This window comes from Hippopotamus amphibius, chromosome 1, assembly GCF_030028045.1.
Source record: "Hippopotamus amphibius kiboko isolate mHipAmp2 chromosome 1, mHipAmp2.hap2, whole genome shotgun sequence".
In the NCBI taxonomy this organism is placed as follows: domain Eukaryota; kingdom Metazoa; phylum Chordata; class Mammalia; order Artiodactyla; family Hippopotamidae; genus Hippopotamus; species Hippopotamus amphibius.
In genome coordinates this window covers 99,063,220-99,076,010 of record NC_080186.1, presented here as the reverse complement: position 1 = coordinate 99,076,010, position 12,791 = coordinate 99,063,220, and the positions used below count along the sequence as shown (strand labels likewise).

Here is a 12,791-nt window from a genome sequence, read left to right as displayed (position 1 = left end):
ATATAAAAATATTAAAGAATATAGAGAAATGGAAATAGATACGCTAGTGGGAAAGCATTCTATTTAAATTTTTTTTAAATTCTGTTGTTAAGATAGCACAGAATCTATAAAATTTTAAAGCAAAAATACAAACCACAGACAAAATCTTTCAGATCCACATTCAGGATGCTTTGCCCTGCTAGCCATTCAGGGTGTGCACAGCTTACACTCACAGAATGTTGAAAGTTATTATCAACCAGCCATTGAAGCAACCACTTCAAATGGCAGTCACAGAGCAAACTGCTTGTGTTCAGAATCCTGCAGAAAGAAAGAAAAAAAGAAGTGCGCGTTACTTTCCATTCCAAGTTTCTCCAGCATAAAAAGCTTACTACACACTACGCATTTTTCTTGCCAAAAAATGTTTAACCTGGATCTAACCATGAAAAAACAAATTCAGACTGTCAGCCTTGTTTCCTGAAATATGACAGTGTCATGAAAGATACTAATAAAAGGGGTGGGGGAATAAAGTTAAGCGATCTATTTTAGGTTAAAGGAGACTAAAGAGTCATTACAACCAAATGTAAAGTGTAATCCTTCATTAAGAAAATATATACACAAAAGAAATTTTTGATAACGAAACTTAAAAGCTTCTGCACAGCAAAGGAAACTATAAGCAAGACGAAAAGACAGCCCTCAGAATGGGAGAAAATATTTGCAAACAAATCAACAGACAAAGGATTAATCTCCAAAATATATAAACAGTTCATCCAGCTCAATATCAAAAAAACAAACAACCCAATCCAAAAATGGGCAGAAGACTTAAATAGGCATTTCTCCAAAGAAAACATATGGATGGCCAAGAGGCACATGGAAAGCTGCTCAACATCACTAATTATTAGAGAAATACAAATCAAAACTACAATGAGGTATCACCTCACACCGGTTAGAATGGGCATCATCAGAAAATCTACGAACAGTTAGAATGGGCATCATCAGAAAATCTACAAACAGTAAATGTTGGAGAGGGTGTGGAGAAAAGGGAACACTCTTGCACTGTTGGTGGGAATGTAAATTGAGCCACTATGGAGAACAGTATGCAGGTTCCTTGCAAAACTAAAAACAGTTACTATATGACCCAGCAATCCCACTGCTGGGCATATACCCAGAGAACACCATAATGCAAAAAGACACACACACTCCAATGTTCACTGCAGCACTATTTACAATAGCCAGGACATGGAAGCAACCTAAATGTCCATCAACAGATGAATGGATAAAGAAGATATGGTACATATATATGATGGAATATTACTCAGCTATAAAAAGGAACAAAATTGGGACATTTGTAGAGACAGGGCTGGACCCAGAGACAGTCATACAGAGTGAAGTGAGTCAGAAAGAGAAAAACCAATATCACATATTAACACATATATACAGAATATAGAAAAAAAAAATCAACCAGTTCACAAGGCAGAAATAGAGACACAGATGTAGAGAATAAACATATGGACACCCAGTGGGGAAAGCAGGGTGGGGGGCTGGGTGCAGGGGAATGAATTGGGAGATTGGGATTGCCATATATACTTTACTAATAAGAAAAAAAATATCAAATTGTACACTTTAAATATATGCAGTTTATTGTATGTTAATTGTATCTCAATAAAAGTTCTTAAAGAAAAAAAATAGATATACAAAGGACATTTCTGGACATTGGGGAAATCTGAGTATGGGCTGCATCATAGATAATATTACTTTATCAATGTTAATTTCATTGGCTGTGACAATAGTGTCGTGGTTATATACAAAAATAACCCTGCATAGGAAATACATGCTGAGATATTTTAGGAGTGAAGTGTCATGATGTCTGTACCTTACTTTCAACTGGTTAAACAAAATAACAGTGTATGTATGTATGTATATAAGTGTGTGTGGAAAGAGGGAGAGTCAGAGAAGGTGAGAGAAAAGGAGGGAAGGAAGGAAGGAGGGAGGGAGAGAAATAGGTAACAAATTTAGCAAAGAGTTAACAACTGATGAATCTATGTGAATGGTATATAGATGTTCATTGTACCTTCCTTTAAATTTCTGAGGCTTAAAAATTTTCCCAGAGAAATTTGGGGACAAGCTAACTCGTGTGTGTGTGTGTGTGTGTGTGTGTGTGTGTGTGTGTGTGTGTGTGTGTGTGTGTGTGTGTGTGTGTGTGTGTGTGTGTGTGTGTGTGTGTGTGTGTGTGTACAGGAACACAGAGACATCTTTGTTGTGGAGAAGATATAATTATTTTCAAATTATTTCATCAAGACTAAAAACATTCAGCCCTGTGGCAATGTGTACTGCAACATAAACTAAGAACCACTGAAAAATGGTCTGTGGTTAAAATAGGTCTATAAAATACATGTGAAAAGTCAGTGTTTTCTTTTAATAACCCTTAAATGTCCCAACCATTTGGAAGTAGGGAAAGCAGGTGATTTTGACAACATTATCACCTGCTTTGCATGCATCTCCAAAATCCTCAAGCAGTTTTAAAGTTTGGTATAAAAATACCTAAGATCTTGTATAAATACAGCTGATTCACTCTGGTGTACCTCAAAAACTGCCACAACAGTGAAAAGCAATTATATTCCAATAAAGAGCTTTAAAAAAAAAACCAAAAAAAAAAACATCTGACATTTGATTCCAAAGACATTTCAAACAGTCTTTAAGGGTACCCCAAAAGCTGTAATTTATCAAGGGCAATTTTATTTAGGCAGATCAAAAGTTACCTTTTGCACTTAAGAATTCTTGTGTTATATTCATTCATTCATTCACAGAGAAATATCTGAGTCTACTATATGCCAGGCACTGTTAGCCCTCACACTGTGGCACTATAGCCCTCACAAAGCTTATGTATTTAGAGCCAAGCAATAAACAAACAAATGCAAAGTATAGTGTTAGAAAGTAAAGTGCTATCAAGAAAAACAAAGCTGGGCAGAGACATAGAGACAGCAGCTACCAGTTTAGATAAAGCTGTCAGGGAAAGATTCTTTGAGGGGATGGAATTTGGGCAAAGACCTGAAACAGTCGAGAGAGCAAATCACATGGAGAGTGTCACTGACGGAGGAAACTATGCACAAAGACCTTGATGCAGATGCTTATTGTGCTCCAGGAAAAGCAAGGAGGCCGCTGAGGCCAGAGTATAGAAAGTGAGGGGACAGTGATAGTAATGAGGTCAGAGAGCTGGGCAAGGAGGACCAGGCTATGCAGGTGTTTTATAAACTAAGGAAAGAACCTGAGCTGTTTTTTCCCTATGTGTGCTGAGAAGACAGTGGAAGGTTAAGAACGCAGGAACTGGGGCTTCCCAGGTGGCGCAGTGGTTAAGAATCTGCCTGCCAGTGCAGGGGACATGGGTTCAATCCCTGGCCAGGGAAGACCCCACGTGCCTCGGAGCAACTAAGCCCTCAAGCCACAACTACTGAGCCCATGTGCTACAACTACTGAAGCCTGTGCACCTAGAGCCCATGCTCTGCAACAAGAGAAGCCATAGCAATGCGAAGCCCATGCATCACAACAAAGGGTAGTCCCCGCTCGCCACAACTAGAGAAAGCCCATGCACAGCAATGAAGACCCAATGCAGTCATAAATAAATGAATAAATAAAATATTAAAAAAAATTTTAAGATTAAAAAAAAGAACAGAGGAATGATATGGTCTGATTTATGCTTTCTTCGGTATACCTAATGTAAGACGGCTCATAAGATCTGGACTCATATCCTAATTCTACTACTTACCTTCAGCAAGATACTGAATGCCACCAAAATCTCAGTTTCTATTTCTGGGAAATGGGATTGAGGACACTTACCTCAAAAAAATTTTTAAATAAATCATTTAGCATAGTGCCTGGCCACAGATACCACAATTCGTATTAGTTCCCTTCACTTCTATTTCTTCTGCATCTTTCCGCCCTTCACATATTAATGAACCCTGCTGCACCCAACAGAGTATATCCTGCATTCTCTCCACAAGTATATGGAAGGATATATACCAAATACTAACAGTGGTTGTCTTCTGAGTACTGGAAATTTGGAGTCTTTCCCTCCCTCTTGGCTTAACTATCTAATTTTCTACCATGATTATATAATCTTAATGCAAAAAAGTTTTAATTTATATTTGATTCTCCCACCTCTCCCCAGTATTTATGCAAAGCACTGTGAAGGATACCAAAAAGTATTAAGAGAGATTTTAATAATTGTTGATGTGAAATTCAGTGTTATAAATATGACTTAAATTTAAAGTAACCAAAAGGAACTAAAACTTCTCAGTAAAAAAGTTGCATTAGAGTTCCTGCATTAGCAGCTTGTTCAAACCAACTCACATTACCAAATGACTCTGAAGAATGAAACTACAATATTTGCTTTCATCTACTATATAAATTATATTTTAAACTGAGTTCTCTTAACAAGAGTTAAAACTTTCTTGCTGGCCCTCAGATTATCACAATCAAAAAAAGATAGTACTGATATGCAGTAAGTTGTGCCTTCTCAAGTTAAAAGTAAGCCTTAGGAGAAATAACTCAAAATATCGCAAGAGATCCAAAAAAAGAAAAAGTCACTTTAAAAATCTGGCAGGAAAAAAAAGAAAAATCTGACAGAAAATAATAAAAGATGATCTCCATAACATTTTAACTTTTGTTATTATTTTAGTTATTCACCTTTTACTGTGTGGAGCATCCTCTCAAAACCCTCAGAAGCTTTCTAATGCACTTAGAGGGGAAGAAGTCCTAACTCCTCATGGTCTATTAGGTCCTACATGATCAGGCCTGCTTAACTCTCTGACCTCATCTCCTATCACTCTTCCACTTCCTCTCATCTTCCAGCCATACCAGTGTCTCTGCTGTTCTTCAAGCACAAAAAAGTTCCTACCTCAGGGCCTTTTCACTTGCTCTTCCCTGTGCCTGGAAGGCCCTTAGCCCAGTATAAAATGGTTTGCCATTTCATCATACTAAGGGCCTGGCTCAAAGGCTGAGCTTTTCTTTAGAAAAGCCTTCCCTCCCTACTTCAAAAGAGCAATCCCCGTCATTCTGTATACCTCTGACCCAGCTTTATCTTCAGAACATTTATTACCTGATAAGATATTATTTATATACCTACTGGTTTACTATTTATCTTCCTTATAGAATTTATTGTAATATGCTATGAGGACAAAGACTTTGTCTTTTTCACTGCTGCATTTTTAGCATTTAGAACAGTACCTTAAATAGCAGATGACAATAAATATTTCTTGCATACACAAATTATCTCATTTTATCTTCACATAACCCTGAGGGCAGTGCTATTCCCAGTCTGAGAAGGGAAACTGAGTCTTAGGCTAAACAGATAGTTGTTAAAGAATGAGGCAAGAACCTAAACCTAGGCAGTTTGAACTCACATACTTCCAAAGCATCTCAAGTTATATGTGGAGAAGGACCAGTTTTTTAAATTCCCAATCTGCTGTAGATCAATACTTTTATAAAATTCAACAGAAGTGTCACAGTAACGTCAAATTGTTCTAAAAGTTTCTAAAATGCTTGTTCTAAATTTCTATCCTTATCTAATCATGAATCAGTTCTGGTCCACAGACCTCCCTTTGAGTAGCCTTCAGGCAAGGCAAGCTAAGTTGATATAGCCGGTGGACTCTTACCAGTGGCTAAATATTCGAATCACCAGAGTTTAAAATTAATAGCAATGCCTAAATAACCACCCCTCCCCCTGGGAAATCCCCCATGGGAAATAATTTTTTAAAAATCTTGAATGAAAAAAAGGTTAAAATATGTATTTTTCTATAACTATTCAACAGTTTTGGAACATTTTAGTAGTCTGAACAGATTAGAGACTTCCTCTCTGACCATTATACTGAAAGTGCTAGATCACCTCCAAAAAATTACATAATACCTTAATTGTAACCCACCCCAAGGGAACCCATGTCTCCAACAGTCCAAAAAGGAAGAGGGGATAAAAAAGGGAAAGCAGGGTAAACATAAAGCATAAGCAGCAGTGCTAAGCTCTCTTTAACTACAAGCATCAGCAGCACAGGAAAAACAGGTCTTGGTGCCACATACTCCGGGCTTTTCAATGTTGAGTTATTTTTAAATTACATCCAGCCACTAAAATAACTGAGTGTTAACACTTTTCTTTCTTCCCGCCTGAACTGTGTGCTTTGGGAAACATCTGGGTCACATTCATCACACTTTAAGCACAACAAGCATGGATAATGATCTAATTAGTGACAAAAAAAGACTTAAGTTACGTACAGTTCTTTCAAGCGAGTCTGGGAAAAAGCATTTTCCTGGATAGACATTATAGCATTGTTGTTCAAATCTCTAAAATGAAGAGAAATGAAACATTACTAGTCACCATTTCTACAATTAAGTTATATAAACACTTTAAATGGTCATGAAAACTTCTGCTAATAGCAAAGATTATTTATATACTATGCAAAATGGATGAAAAATACTTACAGATGTTCAAGGGATTCAAGACCAATGAATGCTTTCTTTGTAATTGACTTAATCTGATTTCCTTGTAAGATTCTGAAATATAAACAGACCTTTCTAATAAAGCTCTCTGGTAAACAAAATTAAATTCATTAAAATAAAAATTTACCTATAAAAACTGAAAATAAGCTTAACATGCATTTTTAAGAAAGCTGTGAGCCTTTATTATTAACTAATGCAAGGCATAGAAGAAGGGCGTCTATTAAGATGTTGGTGCTCAATGAGGTACCTGTAAACAACCATCATGACCACAGATACACTGGTAGTTTTCACATAATACTGGATTATATTCCCAGTTTCTCCCTTCTCAGCAAAAGATCATCCAGTCAAAGAAACTCAGACAAGTGTGAAGCCTTGGAGACATTCTTACAGAAGATCTAAAATCTTACTTGAGAGATTCCCCTCTTGCTAGCTACATTACCCATAAATCTCACATGATTAAATCGATCACTGGTTCTATTCTGGTTTCAGTGCATTTCTTTTACTTAAATTGAAATTCTAGTCCCATAAATAACTTCTTTTTAAGTGACCTTAGGAATGCTCTTTCAGAGAAAGTGTCCCACCACAAAACAAAAACAAAAAACCTTAATAAACAATAAAGCTTCTTCCTTTAGTGGGTGAGTCAGAAGGCTCAGACTTTCTAGTCACAGCAAATAGACACAATCCAATCACTTTTACAACTGGTTCTTTAAAATATACCTTCATAGACGCACATAAATAATATAAATACATACAATTTAGTGAGACTTGTGAGTCCAGCAAAGGCTTCACTAGCATCTTCTATGGCCCATGAAATTTCATTGTTTCTTAAGTCTCTACAAAAACATCAGGGACAGACGTGTTATTTTAGTCAGCATGACCATTACACCAACAGGCATCACCCTGACATAGCAATGCTAATTCTGATCCTTATATCAAAGGTTAAGTTATTTATGATAAACACTCAACTCTTCTTTTTAAAGAATACCTGAGATAAGCATGTAAGAACTAATTCGTGTAAGCTAAGAATTAAGAGTATTAATCTTCCTACCTAATAGCCCATAACTGTGTTAACATATTAAAAACTATAGTCAGGGTCCTACAAAAAGCAGGAGGATTTCAAGAAGCAGAGGGTATGGCTTACAAATCTGACTTCAGACTAACGGGATTTTGGGGTGACCCAAGCCTTCCCCTGAGTCCTTAAACCTAAAATGGCTGAAAAAAAGTAATGTGAATACAGAGCTTCACTGCTCAACAGCAATTAAACATGCCCCCTGGGCAGTAAGAATGATATACCCATGTGCTAGAGTGATCACTCTGTTTTCTTTAAAAGGAAAAGTATGGATCTTTTAAAATCCACTGCTCCATTCTCAGAGGAAATGCAATTGCACCACACCATGTCATCATGGAAGAAATGCCAAAGATATTTCATCACTTTCGCGTCCTTAAGTCATCTCATAATAAAGCACAAAGCTTTTTGCTTCATAAGACATATGTAAAGTTATGTGAATAACAGTAAGGAGATAGGAGATCACTATTCCCACTTAGCTATGTCTTTACTTGAAGTAAAAAGCTAAAAAAAGACCATTTTATTTTACTAAAGAATAAACACTGAAACAACTGATGGCTCAACTCTGCAGGACTTCCCTCTCTCCTCCACAGAATAGCATACATAGAACTCACTCACCAAAGTAAGAAGTATATTTACTCTGGCAAAAGCATTGGTCTAAAGCGAGAATATCTAATTCTTCCTAATTCTGCCTTAACTATCTTCGTAGCATTAGATAATCATTTACTTCTACAATTCCTTTCCTAAACTTTAATACTAAAAGTAATAATCAGTGGTGTACTAAAGGAACCTGTCTGCCATCCTATGCACTGCCAAAAGGCTACAGCTGCATCTAATATAAATTCCTGAGTTTGCACTGATCTAATTTAACCTCTGATAATGTAGAAAAGAGAAGAAAAAAAAAAGAAATCACTTTTAAGTTTTTAAGGCCAAATCTAAAGGAGGACTACTTCATTAAGTCAAAAATAAAACATCAAACACACACTTGTACACGCACAGACCCTTCACAAAATTAGCAAGCTTTCTCTGTCACTGATGGTTAGGTCCCAAAGTTTGGAAACTGCCTCTTTTCTAAGACCATTTATCAACGAAACTGATGACCAGAAAGTCCCCTATTCAGGAACCTTAAGAATTTACAAATTCCATTAATTACTCTTTCTCTTACTCTGCTCTATGTTTGAGATTACTATATTTCATTAAAATACCTCTTCATTCAATTATATTCCATGATCAAGGTAAAACATTCAACTAACAGAACCACAGAACTTTAGAACTTTAGAACTGCCTTTGCAATCATCTAATCCTATGTCCATCCTTCATTGGACAAAAAGATTAAAAAAATAATAATAATAACAACACCCAGGAAAGACTAAGTGGTTTTGTTCATCTGGCAGTAAAATATAAAGCACATGAGCTTTAGTATAAAAAAGACCTGAATTCTAATCCTGGCTCAAACATTTACAAGGTATACAATTTTAAACAAATCACTTTAATCTCTCTGAACCTCAGTCTCCCAATATGAAAAAGAGCAATAATATCCTAGTACTCTGAAAACACCTGGTACATATCAGATCATTAATAAATGTTAGTTTTTTTCTGTCCAAAGTTATGCAGCAAATTGGTAACAGTGACTAGGTCTCCTGCCAGAGCTGTTCCCACTATATATCCTGCATCCTTCTGAGAGAAAAGTGGTAGTTCTGGTACACTACTAGTAGTTCAAGGTCAGAGGAGTAAGAAAATGTGCATTCTCAACACTAGCGACTGTGTTTTATTACACAGTAACTGGCACACTAAGAGATGCTTTGCTGTTTAGTTAACTCAGAATTAAAGTACAAAAAGAAATGGCTAGAGATACATAAGATTTACATATAAGGATACAGATAAGCAAGACTGACTTGCCCCAAGGCATGGAAGAGAAGAACTGCAAAATATTAACATACATACATTTGTAGACTAATTAGTTGTTCTGCTTTACTGCTTTAAAAAAATAAGCAAAAAGCTCCCCAAAAAGGACAGATGTACTTACAGTGTCTGAAGATTGGAAAGAAACCTAAATACACCATCAGCAATGTGACTGACTCTGTTGTCCCCTAAATTCAATCTCTCCAGTAAGCTCAGACCCACAAAGGCAGATTCATCCAGGCGGGTCAACTGGTTATAGGACAAATCACTAAAAACAGGAAACACATAAGGTAAAGAATTCACTCTCTTTTAGTTCAACTTTCATATTCTTATTCTATTTACATGATAAATTTAGGGCTTTCAGGGAGTGTTTAAGAATCCACCTGCCAATGCAGGGGACACGGGTTCAATCCTTGGTCTGGGAAGATCTCACATGCCACAGAGCAACTAAACCTGTGCGCCACAACTACTGAAGCTCACGTGCCTAGAGCCTGTGCTCCACAACAGGAGAAGCCACCGCAGGAGTAGCCTGCACACAGCAACAAAGAATAGGCCCTGCTCACCAGAACTAGAGAAAGGCCATGTGCAGCAGTGAAAACCCCAGGCATGCCAATAAATTAATTAATTAAAAAAAAAATTTAGGGCTTTCAAACTTCTAACAAAGAGGGACATTAGATCTCATTACTGGCCATGGGAACGACTTATTCAATCTGCTCTAGTCTCACAGCCTCCACTGAAATGCCATTCCACACTTACAGTTCGGATAGTCTTTGGCAGAACTCCCATGCATCAGGGCTAATTCTTTCAACAGCATTCTGGCTCACATAGAGCTGTTGTAACATTCGCAAGCCATACAACCACCCCTTGTTCACTTCTGTAAGGTTATTATGCTCTAGTTCTCTGCAGAATTAGAGAAAGAAAGAAGGAAATATGTTTCAAAACAAGGCATTGCAATGAGAAGATTCCAAAAATCTTCATTGTCTTGCATAGAGAGGCATACACCTTTGCTCAACCCAAGTGAACAGACAAATTCTGTTCATAAATATGTATATGTTACTTAAGATTTAGTGCAAGAAGGCTGTAAGACTGTCTAAAATATCATATCTATAAAACCAACTCACCAAGAGACACAGTATACCTGTTCTGGATAAATTCTGATAATTTTTATCAGCCAAACATTACAGGAATATAAACTTTTTAGATGAAATGTTTGGAAGAATGATGACAAAAATAGCAGTTAGATGACAAAGCTTAAAGCTTAACTTCTTTCACATAAGAGAAGGCAGGAAGAGCTAAAGTACTTTGTTATAATTAAAGCTACTATCCCAGCTGTTTGGCACTGAAAAGTCCCAGACTCCTTTCCTAACAATCTCCTATTCTAGTTCATAGTACTTACAATTCTTCCATGTTATCCAAGCCAAAAAAAGCTCCATCCTTAAGTTTGCTAATTCCATTCCGCTGCATTTTCAAAGATCTCAAGGAGTCAAGCCCTTGGAATGTGAGACCTTCCACAACTTTAATCCTGTTTCTTTTAAGTTCCCTTTAACAAAAATAGTTTTACAGTCAGAAGATTGGTTTGCTGATTTGCCCTAATAATACTAAAAAGAAATAGGCACTGTAAGAAAAAAATGATCTTCTTATAATCCATCTATTTAGTTACTCACAAGAATTGGAGGTGGGGTAGCTTAAAGATCTTGGGTGGAATCATGCTAATTCTGTTCCTGTTTAACTTTACCACTAATAAGGAACTTGACAAATTATCGAAGCAACCAGCCTCCAAGACGGTTATTCTATTATTGCTCAAATTCCTAAAATGAACAAGGTAAGAACAAAAAAAGTTTAGTGAAACTAAACATTCTACCACCAGAAAGCTACCCCAAGTCTATGACTGAGCCCCAGCTCTACCACTTAGCAACTGTACACAACTTTACAAATCATTTAACTGCTTTGTTTCTTCAACTACAAAATAAGAATAACATTACTCCATTTGGATGGAAACAGTATGTGTGAATACGTACTGTAAACTGTAAAACAGCATTCATGCTAATCATCATCAGAGGACAAGCCACTGTTTAACAAACTATTCCCATTTACCTTTTACAAAATTGTTAATAAAACATAATCCAGAATTAAATCTCAAAAATTACCCTGGATACTTAATATTTTCTGAAAATAGTGTACTCTTTCTTTAAGGGCAGGGAAAAAAAACAAAAGAATCTAACCTAGGTTTGTTTTACATGAGCATACCAAAATCACAATAAATAACAGACATATCTGGGAAGATAAGTATCAATGAATATTGTACATGCACTTCAAAGTAAATCTAGTTTAAACTCTTTTACTTACAGGTATTTAAGCTGCATTCGAGGAAATGAAGACGTCTTGATTTCTGATATTATATTTGAGCTGAGATCTAAACTCTCGAGAGCAGGGTAAAACTGGAACACTTCTGCATTTATTTCTGGGATTATATTATGGACTCTACAAAACAAAGGTTATGTTAAAGCTATTGCCAGTGATCCACCCTAGACCACAAAAATGTTAAATAATTAGGATCAACAACAAGGGGCTCCCTAAAACAAAAACAAAAAAAAAATGTGTACTATTCATAATTTAAGTAAAAGATCTGAAATCTTATTTACTTACAATGAGAGTAGAGTAATATTAGAGGTTGGTTCTCCAAAATATGGGATTTCTGTTAGCTCATTATAATTCATTTTCCTGGGTAGGGGGGAAAATGGATATAAAAATTTAGTGAGGGAAATATTACCTCTTCAGTTCTAGTTTCTGGCTAATACATATTCTTTTGGATAAATGCCAAATTTGAAAAAAGCCTGTGACCCTGAATGAGTTAGACTAAATGTATTCTATTGAGAAATTAGAGATTTTAATAAAAAAAGTTTTCATGGTATAGATCTATGATTTGATACCAATATTAGAAAGGTTAGGAAATACTCTGCACATTATTTTTAATCGCAGCAAGGTTCTCTGAATACTTTTATGATACCTAACTTAAGTCCTTATTAAATAAAAAAAGAATAATTCATATCTCCTTATACAAATGTATTTATAATAAATAAAATAAATTATATATAATTAAATAAATTTTTGAAATATACACACACACACACACATTTTTTTTTGATACTCAAAGTTAGGGAAAGTTACTTGAGACCACAGACCTAACAGATTATTATCTAAATTGTATTAGTAGCAGATCTCACGCAACCACATTTCACCAACCTGGTTTTCAATCACTGAACAACCTCAACAATCTAGAATACAGAAAAGAAGCCAGAAGTAAAATGCCTCCAAGTAATCAACTGAAGTTACAATGTCCATGTAATAAATAATAAAGCTC

General features: G+C 35.9%; 1 protein-coding gene across 11 annotated transcripts in view; it reads right to left on the bottom strand.

Moving 5' to 3' along the window:
- Window positions 1-12,791, bottom strand: part of LRIG2 (leucine rich repeats and immunoglobulin like domains 2) — a 58,267-nt gene that overhangs the window by 17,082 nt on the left and 28,394 nt on the right. For all 11 annotated transcript variants that reach the window (XM_057699081.1, XM_057699162.1, XM_057699244.1 and 8 more), the window contains 10 exons: window positions 12,077-12,151; window positions 11,777-11,911; window positions 11,095-11,238; window positions 10,827-10,970; window positions 10,187-10,330; window positions 9,555-9,698; window positions 7,215-7,295; window positions 6,445-6,516; window positions 6,238-6,306; window positions 134-297 (listed from right to left, as the gene is read on the bottom strand). In XM_057699081.1, coding sequence (XP_057555064.1) covers window positions 134-297; window positions 6,238-6,306; window positions 6,445-6,516; window positions 7,215-7,295; window positions 9,555-9,698; window positions 10,187-10,330; window positions 10,827-10,970; window positions 11,095-11,238; window positions 11,777-11,911; window positions 12,077-12,151 — 1,172 coding nt within the window. The remainder of the gene's footprint in view (window positions 1-133; window positions 298-6,237; window positions 6,307-6,444; window positions 6,517-7,214; window positions 7,296-9,554; window positions 9,699-10,186; window positions 10,331-10,826; window positions 10,971-11,094; window positions 11,239-11,776; window positions 11,912-12,076; window positions 12,152-12,791) is intronic.